The 18444-nt window shown below is 39.8% G+C and overlaps 2 protein-coding genes and 1 long non-coding RNA gene across 5 annotated transcripts in view; 1 reads left to right on the top strand and 2 right to left on the bottom strand.

The window, feature by feature from the left end:
- slc4a10b (solute carrier family 4 member 10b) overlaps positions 1-11193 on the bottom strand; it is a 25302-nt gene extending 14109 nt beyond the window's left edge. For 2 of the 3 annotated variants that reach the window (XM_056388813.1, XM_056388811.1), the window contains exons 1-6: positions 10798-11193; positions 9613-9654; positions 3352-3433; positions 944-1096; positions 674-812; positions 62-222 (exon numbers count right to left, since the gene is read on the bottom strand). In XM_056388813.1, the coding sequence (XP_056244788.1) occupies positions 62-222; positions 674-812; positions 944-1096; positions 3352-3433; positions 9613-9654; positions 10798-10845 (625 nt within the window). In that variant the 5' untranslated portion in view covers positions 10846-11193. The remainder of the gene's footprint in view (positions 1-61; positions 223-673; positions 813-943; positions 1097-3351; positions 3434-9612; positions 9655-10797) is intronic. The other variant, XM_056388810.1, reaches the window with a different exon arrangement.
- Positions 5562-16419, top strand: LOC130177253 (uncharacterized). Its single transcript, XR_008828992.1, has 3 exons — positions 5562-5939; positions 12316-12446; positions 16240-16419. It is a non-coding gene; the product is annotated as an uncharacterized LOC130177253 (long non-coding RNA).
- On the bottom strand, positions 13543-18129 carry tbr1b (T-box brain transcription factor 1b). The gene is made up of 6 exons (XM_056388817.1): positions 17388-18129; positions 16946-17100; positions 16632-16753; positions 16191-16349; positions 15779-15840; positions 13543-15086 (listed from the first exon to the last, which is right to left on the bottom strand). Exons 1-6 carry the CDS (start codon positions 18077-18079, stop codon positions 14243-14245), a joined length of 2034 nt encoding a protein of 677 aa, XP_056244792.1. The 5' UTR covers positions 18080-18129; the 3' UTR covers positions 13543-14242.
- Positions 18130-18444: the final 315 nt, after the last annotated feature.

Consider the following 18444-nt stretch of genomic DNA (forward strand, 5'->3'; position numbering starts at 1 on the left):
AGGCTACTTGCATTCATGTGTCAGGGATCTAAGTGAGAAACTTCCGTGTTGCTGTAATTACCTGCAATCTCTTCAATGGTATTGGCTCTCATGTCAAGCAGCACAGTGCTGTTGATGATGCAGCTTCGCAGCTCAAACAGACTGTGTAGAGAAAGAGTGGCTACGTAGGGTTTACTCCATCGCTCTCCTCCATCTTCAACATCCTCTTCAAACTTCAGCCACCTGAAACAGCAGTGTGAGTTCCAGTAAGGAGAGACCAGCAGACGGCAAACTGGCCGTCAATCTGTTCTAGCTGTAACAACAACACGCATTCGTTCAGGGTCCCACTTTCCTTATTGCTTCTCATCAGGGTATCGCTGTAAATAAAATATGTCTGATTTACCATTTCAACGGAAGACCATAATTCACATAATGAATATATTTTACAGCTTTATTAAAGCTGACAAGAATCAAAGAAAAAAAGAGTAACATGAAGTGAATTCCTCTATGCAACAGTGAAATGCAATTACTTAACGTAATGGAAACACAAACATGAGACACACAGCTACAGCTCTCATCAGTATAAGTGGGATCACCCACATGACAGGTCCATTCAATCACAGCTTTCATTAATGACATGTGGGTCATGATTGTGTGTAAATGCTATGTCAGTGACTTGACAGTCTAACAGTACCTGGCACTTTCCCTCCACTCAGAATCCTCTCCATCCCTCACACAGATCTCATCCATCTCTGTGAAGAGGTCATGAGGAATATGCTCCTCATCATCATCCTCAGTTCCCAGCAGGAACTGCACTCTCTGTGAGGGAGTGTCTGGGAACATAAGGAATTGCATGAGTGGTCAAAACTGAAATGATCATATCAAGTAGCTTAAGATCACATGAGGTAGAAAGAAATATGTTTCTATGCTATAATGCATACAAGTTCATGATTGTGGCCAATACCATAAACAGGAGACTCTCTACCCTCAACCAAGGTGAGGGCCCGGTCCCTGCTCTTCCTCCTGTGCTTGTTTCCATGGTGACGGTGCCTGCGATGGCTGCGGTGCCTGGTACTGCCCAAGGGGACATGGACCCCAATGTAGAGAGTCCTGTGGCCTGCATGGGGAAAAGTCCCACAACAGTTAAAGAAGGCAACTATCTTGAGGTGTGTGTGTGTGTGTGTGTGTGTGTGTGTGTGTGTGTGTGTGTGTGTGTGTGTGTGCGTGCGTGTGTGTGTCTGTGTGTGTGTGTGTGTGTGTGTGTGTGTGTGTGTGTGTGTGTGTGTGTGTGTGTCTGTGTGTGTGTGTGTGTGTGTGTGTTTGTGTGTGTGTGTGTTCTCAGAAGCTTTACAGATAATTATTAGGATTTCACTGATCATGGTTAAGCACTACGTCTTTGCATTACTCTATTAAGCTTTTTTATTATTCACCACGGGTTTCTGCTTCATCCTGTGTGGTTTTACTTTAATGAAGTGCATTGCTGAACAGATAATATGTGATAATGTGATGCTTACTGCTACTATATAATTTATCATACCACGCTGAGTGTCAGTTTATACACCACCTGTTATAGCTGTACAATGAAAACTTTGTCAGAATTACCTTGTTGACATGAAAATGAAGTAATTGAAGGGTTTTCTGCTAGTGATGTTTGGTTCTGTTTAATGACAAAGAACTTTTATTTTATTATAATTTTAAGGTTTTCAAAGAAGATTTGGGAAGATTCCGTAAGAAGACATTTAATATTGACTTCTTAACTAAAAAACAATGGAAACAGGAACAGGAACAAGCCATAATAATCCACATCTACATTGTAAATAAACCTGTCCCCAGTAAAAAGAAAAGGGCATTTCATGAACTCTACAGACAAAAGTATAGTATAGTAATAAGTAGTATTAGTATTCTTGGTCAGCAGAGGCATTTAAGATGACAGTATATAAACTATAGTAAAGGAACTACTGTATATACTGTATTTCCATGACAATGAAAGTGTGAATTTACAGATCAAATAAATGATGTGCAAAATGTTGCAATTATCTAGTCAGGGATTTGTGTTTGTGTCTTTGTTTGTAAATTATCTTGGTTATGTGCACAGCCTGCAGCTGTGTGAAATTGCGTTGCCTGGTTGCTAATTTGTGTATCCTTTGTTTTTACAATTTAAATGCCTTGCACAACTGTGTTTGTGTGTCGAAAGTTTGTGTTTGAGACTGTGTGAGCGAGATGGAGAGAAAAAGAAGCGAGAGTGTATCTTTTTCTGCAGTCATAAGTCAACCCACTCAGCTCACTCCAGTATGATACGAGGATTCAAACAACCACATAGAGTATATACAGTGCTCTCCAGTATGACTGCTACAGCTATAACAAAATATTAGACATAGGCATAAAACAAGTAATTAATTAAGGTATGGCTTTTTCTTTTTGAAGTTTAAAGCCAAAACACGTCACTACCAATGCACAGGACATAGGATGTTGTTTATTGTCAATAAAGAAAATCACTGTATTGGCTATTGAAACACATCAAACCTTTTCAATTTTTATTTTATTTTTGGTGCATTCAATTTGGGTTTAATATAGTTGCATTCTTTAAAGAAATGCCACACACAGTGTAATCCTTTTTACAAACGCTTACACGTCTAAAACAAATTCATCTCAGCATCTCAATAGCTGCGCATCACTATCTGTGTCTGCAGATTAGGGGTGTTGCAATATACCGCTATTGATGATAACGATTATATTTTTAAAAAATAAATAAAATGTTGATTATTGTGCTAATAATATCCAATAATACTGTGATGGCAGATGTTAGACTTTTTTGTTTATGAGTTCATACGGTTGCCAATATCACTATCCATTAAGTGTAACTGTTCTTTTTGTATGCTTTTGTACAGTTATGGTTATGGACTCTCTCGCCAACTCCCTACACTTGTATTTGAGTCCAATTCATTTGCCAAAAAAGAGACAAAACACTCAATAAACAAAGTTAAAGTCTTTTTTACTAATTTTCTATAGATGTTGCAATAATATTATTGTTATTGTGAATTCTTTTGGCCATGATAATCGTGTAGTGTAAATGTGATATCGTGACAGCCCCTCTGCAGATACAGATGGGAGCAGTTTACTCAAGTTACTCAGTGGTACTGTTTGTATCTTTGTTGTGATTATCCATGTTTTTCAGTGCTTATAAAATTACTGATGTGAATTCATCTCACCCACAGTTTCTGCCTCCCACTCTGCTCTTATCTTTTAACTATGAAAAAGCTGTCAAGAGGACTGCAGCAGTTGCGAGGACAGAGTGGGCGGACTCAGCTGCAGCAGCCTTTTAGTGCTTCAAGCTCTTTGTGTTCCTGACGCATTCAGTGTCAGTCAAGGTACCTTCAAGATCTTCCTGCTCAAAGTTGGTTCCCTGTTGGGACCGTGCTCCTCCTCTGTCCACCACAGCCTCATCGTCGTTCCTCTGTTGGACACATTGATAAACACACGATCACATATTCTATACAATGATATTATAAGCACTATTCAATACGGTTTCTGATCAAGCACACAGCTGGAACTGGATCATGATACAACATAACTTCCAGTATACTGATGTATTCTGAATATAACATGTGATAAAATGTTTGTTGACTTGGTGTTCCCTCACAGTTGGGGGCATTATGAACAAACACATTATCCCACAGAATAGCATGGTTTCCATGGAAACTAATTGCACAACTCATCTTGAAGAGTATCTTAGTCCAAACAAAAGCTTTTTATGATGGGAACAATAAATTACCCACCTACAATTAAAGTTTTGCTGCTGTTCAAGGTGCTCCCTTTGCAGTGACCTGTGCTTTGTTGTAAATGGAACCTCAGTTCAAAAGTTGAATCATCGCTTGACTTTATTTTGAAAAAGTTAGAAAAAGTAAGATAGTATTTTTCTAAAGTGGCTCTTTTCTTGTTACTTATTTTATATTGTTGCCAAAAAAAAAAAAATTTTTAAATTTTAAATCACTAGCAATCTTTCTTCTACCACCCCTACCACCACATTTGTTCTTAACTGGTGGAGAAATTTAATAACAACAATTCATTAAACTATTGTATATTCCAAAATAAATAGAATTGTTGATATGATGATGAATTTACTTTTTCACTGCAGCTGAAATTAAGAGAACAGCACTGGTCCATACAGACCTTCAAACGTGGAAATACCAGGGAGCAAAAAAAAAAGAAAAAAAAGGCATAATCCTCAGTGCAGAGCTTTTGTCAGATTACAGAAGAGAATACTGAATGACCCCTGCAAATGTCATAAAGCTGTTTGAGCATTTCCTATGAACCTTCCTGTACAACAGCATCACTAAGCTGCTCGTTCCACATGTGACAGCAGTTAATGAGCAGTTACCAAAACTAGCTACAATTTTTTGACTGCTCAACAAGAGAAATGCAGCATGACAGACTGAGAGACAAACATTGCCATATCAGGAGACGACTTAGACTCTCATTGTGTGGTGTGAATGTTGGCCTGCTTATGTAATCACAGAGAAAGAATATGAGGGGGAGGAGGGGGTACGAGAGAATTGGTAAAACCAGGAGAAATGTTTATTTGTCATTTACTGGTGCACATGCAAGGATAGAGTTTCAACACCTGCTTGTGCTTATTTTCTTAAAAAACAAAAAAACAAAAAAAAACAAATGTAGGTTAATCATGAAAGTTTTATAGTTTTTCAACATTCCTTTACAAATCTGAACATACTACCACAACTCACCATGAACATTCACAGCTAAATTGTACAGCCTTAAACTGTGAATGGCCACGCTGAAGAGAGCACCAGACAAAGGTGACATAACCACTCCAGAGGTACATGAAGAGGCTTATAATAGGCTAATCATAACAATAATAATGAATACAAAAACATTTAAATCTGGGTTACTACGATGCTATGAAAGTAATTTCTAAAAGCTTGAGAGGCTGAACTTTACAGTAGTAGTGGAGAAGTAAATGTCTAGAGCCATGCTAGTGGCTATAATTCATGACACTATAAAATATTAAAATTGTTTGGTGGATGAGAAAATAAGAGATAGGTGGTATTCTAATATCTTTTAAGTTGGTTCAATGGGGCTGCCAGGGGAAATGCCATGATATTCCTTCAAAAAGTAATTCAGCATTCTGGGAAATACGCTCATGCTCTGTCAAGGGGAACAAAATCCAGCCACTGATTAATATGTTATATCTTGTCTGTTTTATCAGTACACAAGCCGAATTGTTAAAGCAATCTGAAGTTTTACAAGGGGTTATCCATCATTTCTTCACAGGTTGCAGGGATTTCGTGGCTTACAACTTCACAATGACAAGAAAGACTCCGGCAAGTCAGTAGACCAATTGACTGCGTTCAACTTTTGCTTTTACCCTCATTTCACTAACCTTTGATTCTAGCATGCAAAATTTAGCAACATGTTAAGATGACAAGCTAACTGGACACGTGAAACTCAAGCGACAACTTCCGGGGCATCCGTAGGCTGAAAACAGAAGTTAGCACGGAAGTGCCAAAAACTGCAGTTACTCGATTGGCAACTTGAAGTTGGCTCCAAAAGCGAGTCAGTCTTTATAGGCTGCCTTATTAAAATGGCCAACTCAAAAGCAGCAATGTACAAGTTCACAGCCTGTCACAGAACGGTTTTGGTTTCTGTAGCTAATTTCCCACTTCATGACAACTGTACGAGGGGAGAATTTTTATATAACTCACCCATTTAAATGGTATTAACGCTTAAAGTTATGCATGGCCACTTTAAGTGACAGGTGGGAGCCTCACTGTTGGCTAGACGCTTGCTATCGACCCGGCGTCACCTTAGCTAACTCGAGGGCTAGTCAATGACCGCTCGGCCGTGTTTGTGATGTTTGGAAGATTTTTCATGGAAATATCGGACAAACACTGTGGTTTGACGAGCTTGAAGACAAACGTGAACATCTGCTCCTGCCTTTTGAGGTGAGTGAAACTGTAGTACATATATTTTATTTATGTCAACACTAGTGAGCAGATCTTGGTGTCTACACTCACCATACCTGGCTTGTTAGCTTAGCTTGTTTAATAGTTAATTAGCCAGCAAAGGCATTAGCCATGGTTTAGCTTTTGAGCAAGATGTCCAGACGCCCAGCTGTGCTAACGATGCTAACGGGAGTAAATGCTTGCGGCAGTTATTAAAACGTCATGCACCAAAGTCTCTGCTCCTCACACGGCCCACCCAGGTGGAGTCTAGCTCAACCAAGATGGCGACGGCGGTGCAGCTCATCCAAAACTGCTCTTAACAAACCAATAAGTAATCTCACGGAGGCTACGTTCATTTTTATACACGGTCTATGGGGAAACTGTGATCTGACTCAGGATCTCCAGAGTCTTTGGGATTGATCCTCTATGGACCATGAATGTCTTTACCACTTGTCATGAGAATCCAGTAGTTCTCTCTGGACTTAAGTGTTCCACTGACAGACTGAGCAGCTGCCACTGCAGACAACAGACTATAGCCTTTAGTTACATTGTATACTTTTACGTGTTTGATCTGAGAAGTCTTAAGAATGTGAACAATGAATAAATACATATAATAAGATCAAGAATATTGTAACGGACCGGGTGACATGTTAATGTAACTGTTCTGTTATAAGGTTACTGTGTTAAGGATGTTAAGTGCAGTTAAGGTAGAAATGGCTCATAATTGTATAATTTTACAGGTTGTCAGTGAATGTGTGTTATGCTTAGAGGGTGTGAAGCCTGTCAGTTATCTCAACAACCTATGACAGTGATTGATGTGAGACAACATACCTGTGATTGGCTGATAGTGTGGGGGACAGGTTGTTGTTGTGGCTGTTATCTGGGAAGCGAGAGCTAGTCTACGGCGGGAGTTGTTGAAGTTGTGAAAAGCGCTGAGATTACACGGTGAAAGCATTAAGGGTTTGTTGTTTTGGCGTTGGCTACGACCTACAGTAGCCTGTGTTAAGTGAACGAATAAAGTACTGCTGAAATAAGCTCAAGACCCGTAGCTTCATTATTTAGGGACGCTACAATATTACTATTACAAGCTTTCATCAAATAACTGCTGTGATGTGAACAGAACAATCTGTGAGATGTGTGATGAATAAACATTAATATGACATTAACACATGATTCCGTATTAGAGCTGGGCACTGTGCTGGTGTTGATTAGTGCGCCAGAAGTATGGACTTAAGTGCAAAACTCATTTGACACTGCCATTCACTGCAAATCCAACCAGCATCAGCTAGGATTCAGGAAGCAAAACAAACACATAACTGCCTTTACTAAGTGCTGAAGTGAGATGTGCTAAATTTTTAGGGTTGGCTGTTCCTCAATAGAGCCAAACAGATTTAGAGCACTTATTACAGTAGGTATTTTTATCCTGTCAAATGCTTGCTACCAGCTTTTCCCTGAGCCATCTTGACCACCAGATGACCATCAAAGCATTTTGATAGTGAAGGTCGCTGCTGGTCACATCTGCAGTGCCACATGGGCTGGCCAGGCCACTTGGCTGATGTTGATAATCTGTCTAAAAATACACAGGGCATGGATCAACATCCATGCTCAGATTAAACTGCCAGTATTTGTTACTAAAGCTCCAGCCACATTAGCCTATATTAATTGTGTTCTGTGCTGACACACAATAGTAACATTTTAAACATTGTATAATATCCAGCACCTTCAATATAAATTAAAATGCATCCTTTTGGGAAGAGCTTGTATATTGTACCCCTATATTTTTGAATAAGTGCACCATAATCAGTTAAGCCCTCTCAAAACAGATATCCACTTGAAGGGGCTGCCATGACTCGTACACTAAGCTGTTTTATGTTTTTGTGCTGTTTAAATGGGTCGACTGGACAAATGGATACAAGGATGTTAACACCTGTTGGAACATACCCATAGCAGATTGATACTATTGATTGATTGATTGATTGATACTATTTTCATACACCCGAGTGAAAAATGGTCTCTGATCTGAATTAGATCAGATCAATGAACTACATTGTCAAGATATATAAGAAAAATAGGAATCCAAAGAAAAGTGTTGTATATATAGACAGGTGACAAATCAAAGGAAAACCAACATAAAGTGTCTTAGCATGGTGTTGGGCCACCACATGCTGTCAATACAGCTTTAAAGCTCCTTGGCATTGATTCTACTTGTCTAAACTCTACTTGAGAGATGAACACTATTCTTTCAGGAAATATTTTTCATTGATGTTTTGATGGTGGTGGTAGAGAGCGCTAACATGTTGACCCAAAATCTCCCACAGGTGTTCAATTTGGTTGAGAACTGGTGACTGTGAAGGCCACAGCATCTGATTCACATCATACTCATCAAACCATTCACTGATCCCTCATTCCCTATGGTTGGGGGCACTGTCACCCTGTCTCCCCACTCATTTTTGAGGCTTTTCCTTTAATTTGTTTCCAGTGTAGTACAAGTATATAGGTCCACTCACAGCTCAGGCAAAACTAAAGCCCACTGCTGCTTTTTAGACTAATGATCAACTACTCACCATCAAAATCATGCTAAAGGACTGGCTAGCTGTGCAGCTGAAGTGATATCACAGGATGTGGGACATTCCTGGATCTGATCCCTACAGAGAGCTGTGTCAACTTTGGAGCCATCAGTTGCAGCAATGTCATGAACTGCACAGGCTTTCATGGGGCGCAGAATGCACTGTAATCCTTAAATATTTCTGCTATAAACTTCAACATCCTGTAAGAGGACACGTTAATCCTATTTTTTTCAGAGCTGCTATCTAAGGTGTTTTACAGCTTTGAAAACCTCATTTTGTCAAACTCAATATCTGCTTCCTTTAATTATCCTGCCTTCCTCCTTCTTAAGATACATCAATTGTGGTCAGCAGGAAAAAGGTCTTTTTTACTTTTGCACAGTTTTATCAGGCTTTACTCATTTTGGACAAGTAGAGAGAACGATATCTATAGAAACTGTCCTGGAATTCTGACCTGAGAAAGCATACACCTTCCCCTCTGTTAACCACAACAATTAGAATATTAACTCCATCGTGTCAGAACAGTGAAGATCCCTAGGGGTCAAGTCTTGTCCTACCTGATATTTGAAGAGCCAAGGAGCCTCTGAATTTTCAGGATGCATGAGCTTTCCCTCTGTGTCTTTTTCCATTATCAGTTTAGTCGGAGTGCAACGCAGTCTAAAAGCTGAGCTCTGCAGCGCAAATTCCTGCTGCCCTGGTTCATACCATGCCTGATAAATACTGATGCCCTTCTGGTGTGTCAAACAGCAGTAATTTGTGATTGAGCATCTATCAACAGAGCAACCAGACTCACGAGATTATAGCTATGACATCAGTGCTGCTGCCCAGCAGCATCTTATCAAAGACTAAGCCTGGTTCATACTGAGCCTTGTCTCTCTCCATACTGTAAAGATAAAGAAAAGCTTGTCATGTAGAATTGAATCAACTTGGTCACACCAAGGGAACTGTTTCTGCAGCTCCACCAGTGAGCCTGTCTTCTACTTGCCCTTGCCCTCTTGAGAATTTGATCAAAGAAAAATCAATTGCAATAACAAATGCACATTAGTTTTTAATTCTAACTTTGATCCTTGTGGTAACAGAAACCATAAAATCTAGGGAATGTAACTCACCAAACTTCTACGCCCAACTGATGAGACAAAGGAAGAATTCACCTGAAAGATTAAAAAAACATCACTTTAGTTCAACAGATAGAAGGTTCATGAATATTTAGCAGTTTTATTCAGTGTAATCTAGAAAGTTCCAAACTTTAGGAATCAACCGCCCAAAACATTTTCACATTTGAACATATTTTTCTCTACATCAGATAAAGATTAACACTGAAATGTTATTTTTAAATTCTTAAATGACTTTCGAGGTCACGTTGTGACCCAACATTTTGAAGCCAAAGCCACTAAAGTAGTACCAAAAGCCTGTGAGTCTAAAACCATCGGCTAAATGGAAAAATCTGTTTTGATGTAAACAGCAAATGGATAATGACAACAAATCTCCTCCAGAGTGATCAGCAAAGACCAATGGGAATGGGCCTATACTTCTCTTTGAGAACATCCCCTGAGAGACTTTATTTTCTTTTATCTGGATTGGATCTAAGAATTTCTCCAAAAGAAAATGTTAAAATAGCACTTGACTTTGTGAGGATATCTGTGTGTGAGCTGCCCCCGTTTGCATTTGGGCAGCTATGACAGAGCAGCATCCTCTCATGATACATTTACTGCATTTTACATGAACTTTAATCTAACCAAGTGTATTTACATGAGGAGATGACACAAGGTCACTTCTGTCTGAATTTACTATATTAACAGGACATCTGTCACAATAGCGATTTGTTTAAAATTATATAGCACAATATAATGGGACCTCACTCAATCACTGCTACAGCATAAATGTTCTACTGTTAAACTGCATCACATTGAAACCTCCTACCTCCTGGTAGTGAAAGTAACTTTCTCATCATGCCTCTAAAGATGAACTCACATTTTGGCTTCACTAAATGAATAAGATTTCAATCAATATTGCAGCACCAGCATGTTGAAAGCTGACACACTGTCATTGCTCTTGATTAAAAAGACAAAGTCATTTTCTGTTGAGTGAGTATCTAGAGCTATGCGGGTAAAAGCTCCACAGTGAGCAGCTGTATCATCACCTGTGGAAGGATACTGACTTTAACACTCTGCGTCTGCCTCCTGGAGCATCTTTTACATTTCTCCACCCCCCCACCCCTATATAGCACACTGATTAAGCTTGACATATTAATCTACATAAGTAAATATTTGTCCCAAGAGATCAGTGCTCTTTACCGATGGCAGCAGCGGCTCTATCTGAGCACCCTGGTCCGTGGTGTCCATGATCTTCTCTCTCAGCGCTTCACGGCAGCAGAGGGATGGAGCAGAGCTCTACGCTGTGTGTAAATCCCTGTCAGGTGCGGCAGTGACTGAGCGACCACACAGCCGCTCACATGTTTAAATCGGCGTCGCTCAGCAGCTCGGAGATGATTAACGCTTCTCAGACGCTGTCCCACTTCATAAAAAAAATAAATATATGCGCATAGCTGACGTGGACGCGTCACTCCTGAAATGTTCAGCCTTTGTTTCAGACAGAGGGGATGAAGACTGACATATGATGAAGGCAGAAAACATTAGGCTACTGAAGTCAGCAGAGACCGTGTTTCTCTCCAAACGATTTGATGTTACAGGTTATACAAATATTTCATATTGTGACTCAGTGGGGATAGACTTACTCATGAGGACTATTTTAGCAGAAAAAGCTGCAGCCCGACTCTCCTTTTCCACACAGTGTCTCACTCATAGTTCATAGAAATCGAACTCCAAAAAAAACAGGCACAGAAAACTATTAGATACTAATTTTAAAAAATTAAAATAAAAAAAAATCAACTGCAAATACTTTTTACAAATTCTCCGGGGATTTGTGTTAAAGGATAAAATTAATACTTGTATGACTCTGATACAGCTGCCTATCTGAGTCCTCTCAGGCATTTTCCTCCAACCTTAAAATGAACGAAGTATGGAAAGCAATAGATCTGTGTTGACGATGTATTACTGCTGTATTACTGCTAAATCAAAGCCGCATGTAGAATATCTCTGTGAATAAAAATAGTGAAACTCAGGGCAATGCACACAAAGGGATCAAGGCCAAATTCTTAGAGATGTGAAAGGATTTCATAATTTTAAGTCTGAGAGAGACATTTATTATTGTCTTAAATTGTCTTTAAATGATCACCTTTCACCCCCAGCGTCAAAGGCAGTGGTCGCTGTGTTGTTGGCACATTTCCACCTTTCCTCCTCTACCTCCCTCTGAGGACCAATAGCTATATTATTGTTGAAAGACAAATAAGTGCCCATGGATTGTATTGAAGTTACTGAACCTGAGGATGACCAGGCCTACACACATCTCATTTAGTCCAACTGAGTGCAGGTATTCCAGCCACCTATGCCAGCAGATGAAAAAAATGTTTTTGTTATTTTCACATTGGTGTTTGAACTGTGACTTGACTTGTGAGTTCTTATAGTTTTACTTTTTTTTTTTATTATTGTCAGAGAGTGTGTTTACAAGCCTGTTGGTGGTGTTCATTAGAGCTTGGGGATTGCTGTTGAAAACACATTTGGCACCGCAGTTCTGAGTCCTGTTAACAGCAGGGATCCCTTTAATAATAGTGAAGTGCCGCCATCTGGTGTAAATCACAATCCATGTGTGGTTGAATCCAGAGGAAAACCGCAGTTAGGCTCTATAATTGAGACATAAATAGAAGTTATTATTAATAAATGGTAATTTAAAAAAATCCGTGCGCTTCCTCATAGCTGCCCCTGGACTGTTCTGACCTCCCGAGATCCCCGAGCCACAAACTGAGGAGCTGCTCGATCACAGGACCTGCATTCATTTATCGCCATCTGCTGTTTATCCCTGGGAAGGCCCATCGCTGCCTGTCAGAGTGAGCGTGTGCACACACACACACACACACACGCATACACACACTCTTTGTGACAAGCTAAATAGCACAGCTCTTATCGACAGCTGTGAGCATCTCCTTCACACTGAAATTCCAATTAAGCGCACACTGACTTTATTATGCGTCAGCTTTAATTATATGTATTCTTAACTTCATTAATTTGGTATCAGTGTTCAATCATTTTTCAAATTACGCTATTAAAAAAGACAGAGCATAAACAGAGGTTTAATGATTCAATCGGCAATTAACCAATCAATGTGCAATCAATTATATTTGAAAAGATTTCGCACTTTCACCACATATTTTATAAAATCACGTGTTGTTGGTTCCCCCACCCCACCCCACCCCCCCGGCTGCTGCGGGTCTGTGCACATTTTCACACAATCGAGACTTTCGTTTCATGTGTCACTTCCTTTAGACGTTGGACAGAAAACTTGTCAACTTCACAGTTTTTCAGATATGACCACACACACACACACGCACACGCACACACACACAAAAGTTTTCACCCTCCTAAATTTCTTGGCAAACTATGGAAATGCCAAATTCATTCTAACCAGCTGCTGCAGCAAAATTATTGTTGAGTCAGTCTATAGGCAGATCCATTCAGTCAGGTAGGGACATCAGGGTTATCATTAATAATAATAAATACCACTTGAATCACTTTGAATTATGGAGGATATCATAGACATTGTACAGTCTCGCTCCGTACACAGTGTTTCCCATTATTAATCTCGCATTATTTTTTTTCCCTCTTTGATTGAACTTTTTTGCTGTGCGTTTGTGAAGTCCCTCATTATTGAATTTGAATTGTATTGAAACCACCGGTAGCCTGTTTTCTTCGCACGCTCTCCAATTTGAAGGAAAAGTCTCGCGGAGCCTCAGAGAGTTTGTGAGTGTGTGATTGGGATCATTAACTCGTTAATCACCCGTTTCACGGCCGCATAATTCAACCGCTTCGTATTTGTGGAAAAATGATGCGTTCATGAAAATTTGCCAAATATAAACTCTTTGCCTTTTTAAAGATAAATAACCAAATGTATGTCGGTTTTCATACTGAATAAAACATTTCTTACTTGTCCAGATGATAACATCGTTTATTATGTTTCAATCACGTTACAGCAGATACAGAGATTTTCACAACAGCAGAGCGTACAGGCTATGAAAAATAACCATCTGAAATGAATAAATAAATAAATAAGACCCTAAGTCTACATTAACCAACATTTATAACTTCTTTAACCACATGTATCATGAATGTAGCAGTGATCGTCATAAACTTTTGGTAGCCTACAGCTTTGATAAAGTACAAAATACATTGTTTTTTGTTTTTTTTTTCACTGACAGAGATTATTATGCCAGTATATGCTACACAAGAACATTTCATGTACAGATCCTCAATGTCTTTTTTTTTCTTTTTCTTTTTTTACTAACAGTTTAGGCTACTTAACAGAATTAATCAGATTTAATCTATTTTGTGTACATCCAATCACTATCACCAAATGTCCAGTAGTATGTACATTATTTTCATAATTACAGTGTTTGTATTTTTGATTTAACAGTGTGAATAGAAAGTGCCCAACCCATGATAGGGCTGAACAGTCAGTAGAGGAAGAATTTACACTTTGGCCATTAACTGAGGAGGTGGCAGTTCTTATTATCTTTTTCTTTTATTGTTGATGAACCGATAGATAGATAGATAGATAGATAGACAGATAGATAGATAGATAGATAGATAGATAGATAGATAGATAGATAGATAGAGTTTTTTCTTCGTTTTAACTGTGAGGATAGAAACTGTAATAACCAATGTCCTTTGTGCAGTTCTTTTCACACTCTCTCGGTGCCAGTAGCTCAGATTTTAACGGGGACACCGTTTCTGAAACCGGCGTGGCAGACGGTGAGATTCTTCTCCTTTTCGCCTGTTCAAAGATACCAGAATCACTCGAATCAATTGACTTAATGGAGGACGGCGTCTCTATCCAGCTTGACTCAGATGTCATGTCTTTGGGTTTGGCCTCCTCAGAGCTGCCGATCGGTGATCTCTCCGTCGGGATGGAGTCTCCCTCCTCGGCCAGGTAGTTGGTGCCCGCTCTGGCACCGATTGAGTTAGCGGGCCAGCAGGAAAAGACCGAGCTGGATTTGCTATTTACGCCACAGTACTGCGGCGGCGTGCGTCCTCCCCAGCCTGATGGGTCTGCGTAATAGCCAAGAGGCCGGTTGGAGCAGCCTGCAGTCGGCAGGGGAAGAGCCTTAACTCCGGCCGCTGCGTAGGACAGCAAGGTGGCCGCGTTACCGGCGAAATCAGCGGCGTCGTATGCCGAGGCAGCAAAGTCCAGTCGGTTGTTGGCAGGGGTGACAAACCATCGCTGCGGGGGGGTGGCAACAGTGGGCTCCTCGGTTTGCTGCGGGGATAGCAAGCTGTTGCCGAGTGGGACGCTGCGCTCCGTGCCAGGACCAGTCCCCACGCCAGGGTGAAAGCGAGATTTGGCATAAGTGCTGACAAATTGGTCCTGCAGGAAAGAGCTAGGCATGGCATATCTCGCACCCGGCACGATCTGTGAACGCGGAGAGTCACCCGGTGATGGAGTTAGGCGGTCAATGTCGCAGCCTGTGTAGACACTGAAAAGATGGAGAGAAAAACAGAGAAACAATTCAGCAACTACACTGTGCTCTATAGCTGGTCATCTAGAAATCAAAGATATGTAGGATCCATTTGACCAGTTCATTTATTTAGTGTGGAATATCACATCTAGTAAGAGAAGAAATCTCCCTTCTTTTAGAGAGGAGGTAAAAACATTTCAACTGCCTTACACAATGAAAAAAACATCAATATGTTAAATTATATTTTCCATCGCTTATCATTAAGATATCAATATAAATCTTCAACATGCAAACAAGTCGAAGTTACATGAATGAACAGATTATAACGGAACGTCTTTAAAGAATATTTGGTTAATAATGTTTTTTGTTTTTGTTGTTTTTTTCTCAAATATGTCCACAGTCATTCCTATCGGTTAAAATGAAAAATGAAAACTCCTTGTTTCATTTGCAATCAATACAAAATCGATTCATTTTCGAAATCATATGAGCCCCCTCTAATTTGAATAAGATTTTTTTTTATAAATCAGTAAATAGGATATTTACTGTAGAAGAATTATAGAAGTGCATTTAACCCTTTTAATGAGAAATAGTCTGATTGTAAAAAAGTTTTTAGAATGAAATCACAGCAACGTGAAACAATATTACAACTGAATTAAAAAAGAAAAAAAGAAAGAAAAAAAAAACTAAAGAGGAAAACAGGATTATCTTACGTGTCATAGTTGTCCCGAAATCCTTTAGCAAACGGGTTGTGGTCAATTTTTAGTTGCGTAATCTGTGGAAAGAGGATGGATTCATTAGAAAGACAAAGACTTGTGCATGGAGATTAGAGCACTGCAGAGTCAATCCCAAAATATTTTCTTTATTTAGAACTGTGTGTGTGTGCGCGCGTGTGTGTGTATGTGTGTGTGTGTGTGTGTGTATGTGTGTGTGTGTGTGTGTGTGTGTGTGGGATGAGGTCATTCACTATCAACCCCTTGTTAGAATGTGAGACTTTTTTTTCTCGATTTGTATTTAAATCCACTTTGTTATGTTTTGTTTTAAGATAAAAATAAAATGTAAAAATGCGATAGACTTGTCAGGGTGTGAATTTGCAGTGTGGTGTCGGATATCACGCGGTCGTACATCGGTGTTCTGGTAAGCTGTGACGGCGATGAATTGCGTTTCTGTGAAGGTGAAAGTCTGGACTCTTCCCGGTTGGCTCGTGTCCTCTGTCCCATCCTCGTTTACTTCCACCACATGGAGCCTGGGCTGGTACTTGTGAAGAGACTGGAGAACCACCATCTGGAGATCCGGTTAAAAGAAACTTACTTTCAAACTTTTGATTAACGATTAAAACATCATATTAAACAGATCTACCTTAGTTTTTTTTTTTTTTGTAAATCTTTATTATAATAAAACCGAAAGCATTGTTGCGCTGAAAATGATACAGTGAGTAATAGTAATAGTAAACGCCCTCAAAATGAAAAATAATCATCATTAGTCATTGCATATTTCCAACTGATATTACATTAATTGTGCAAAAAAATAATTGTTATTGAATCATTGGATATAATGTTGCATTACCTGCCCCGTGTTGTTGGAGGCACCTTTATTGTTTGTAAGCTTTAGCTTTCCAAATGATATTTCTTGACGCATCCAGTGCGCACCGGTGTTTGGTGAGTCCGGGTGCATGTAAACCCTATTTCCTATAAGAATATACAAAGAACAGAAAAATGAGACAATATATTTGATTGATTATTATTAAAGAATTAAGTTTTCCACCAAAATCTTAAATCTGAATTTCTAACCACTTGCTGTGGTTTAAACAAACGATTTTTTAATTTATTTGTGCAATGAATGTGCAATAAATGTAATAATTAAAAAAAAAAGTATGATACCTATTACATTTGTGTCTGCTTTCCCACATGGCACCCACTTCCCCCCTTGAAATCGCCAGTGATTTGGATCCGCAAGTATTACATCCACAAATATATTGTAGTGAGCAGTTGGATCAAGGCCAGAAATGTTGAAGCTTAAAAATGGGAACATTCGTCTGTGGAAAAATAAAGAAACAGATTTAGAAAACGCCTCCATAACTAAAAAAAGAAAGAAAGAAAAAATGCAGGAAAATCAGATTCGATTCCCCGTTTTCTTATCAGCTTGCATGGGTCACATGTCAGGTCCGATATCCTTTTTTTTTTTTTTTAGCTGGGGAGAATAGGGATTTGATTCTAAGAGAGATCCATTACAACTTTAAAAACAAAAGCTTCACAGTGGTGAAGCCAAAAATTGACTAATTCTGCAGGTGTATGATAGATCAGCCCGTGTGCGCGAACTTACCGTCCTTGCTTTGTGATGATCATTTCTGTTTGGTGTCTGTGAAACTTCAGCCACAGGGCCCTGTTGCACAAATACACCTGCGCTTTCCCCGGAACCAGTCCTGCTTGCGCCGAAGAGAACTGGTAAAAAGCTCCTCCTTGGTAAGTGTGTCCATACTGTTGCGCGTAAGGGTAGCCCGCTGTCGGGTAGCCTTGAGGAGAAGTGTTGGTCAGAAGGCTGTTGTAAGCTCCATTGGTTATGACCGGGTGATGGGCCATATATCGGCTGGGACTTCCAATAGAAAAAGCCGGGTGCGCTGGTCCATGCTGGCTCGGGTAAGGAAACATGGCACTGGGAGCTGCTGAGACTGGCTGCGGCTGGGTAGATGGAGAAAAGATGCACCTTTCTCCTGCAGATCCATCGAAATTATGACGGATGTCAGAGACTCCGTGAAGATCAGGAGAGAGTTTGCCCCTCTGGACGTCCCCTGATGCGTCCTTGGAGTCGGGAAAATTGTCTGCCTCTGACTGATTCGTCATCTCCCTAGAGTTTTTTTTCAGAGGTGAACTTCTCTCCAGGTTGTCACTCGCAGATATAATAGGATGGTCCTGTAACGAAAGCTCTGATCCATCGGAGCTCGAAAAGCCACTGCCCACATTCATAAATTTCTTGGAGAGATCACTCGCTGGCGAGATGCAATTCTCGACCTGCATAGCTCAATAGGAAGCCACTATTAGCTCAACCTATATCACAAGCGTTTGCGCACGCCTTTCCTAATCTAACACTATGAAAACGCCTTGCTATGACTTGAGGAACCAAAGGCAGCAAATTAGCCAATTGACACTATCGTGCAATCAGGAAGGATTTTCTTTCCATCACTCTCCCTGCTTTGCTAATGAAACAAGTACTGCCATTGGTTAACTCAAGGCTGTAATTTAATTAGACAGCTCTTAATTAGGACAATATGAGGAGCGCTGTGCGCAAAGTGATTTGTTTGTAAAGTGACATGGGCCTATATTTGATATGGACCCCGACTTTTCTTCTAACATATATATATAATATATATATATATATATAT

Source organism: Seriola aureovittata, chromosome 11 (assembly GCF_021018895.1).
Source record: "Seriola aureovittata isolate HTS-2021-v1 ecotype China chromosome 11, ASM2101889v1, whole genome shotgun sequence".
Lineage (NCBI taxonomy): Eukaryota > Metazoa > Chordata > Actinopteri > Carangiformes > Carangidae > Seriola > Seriola aureovittata.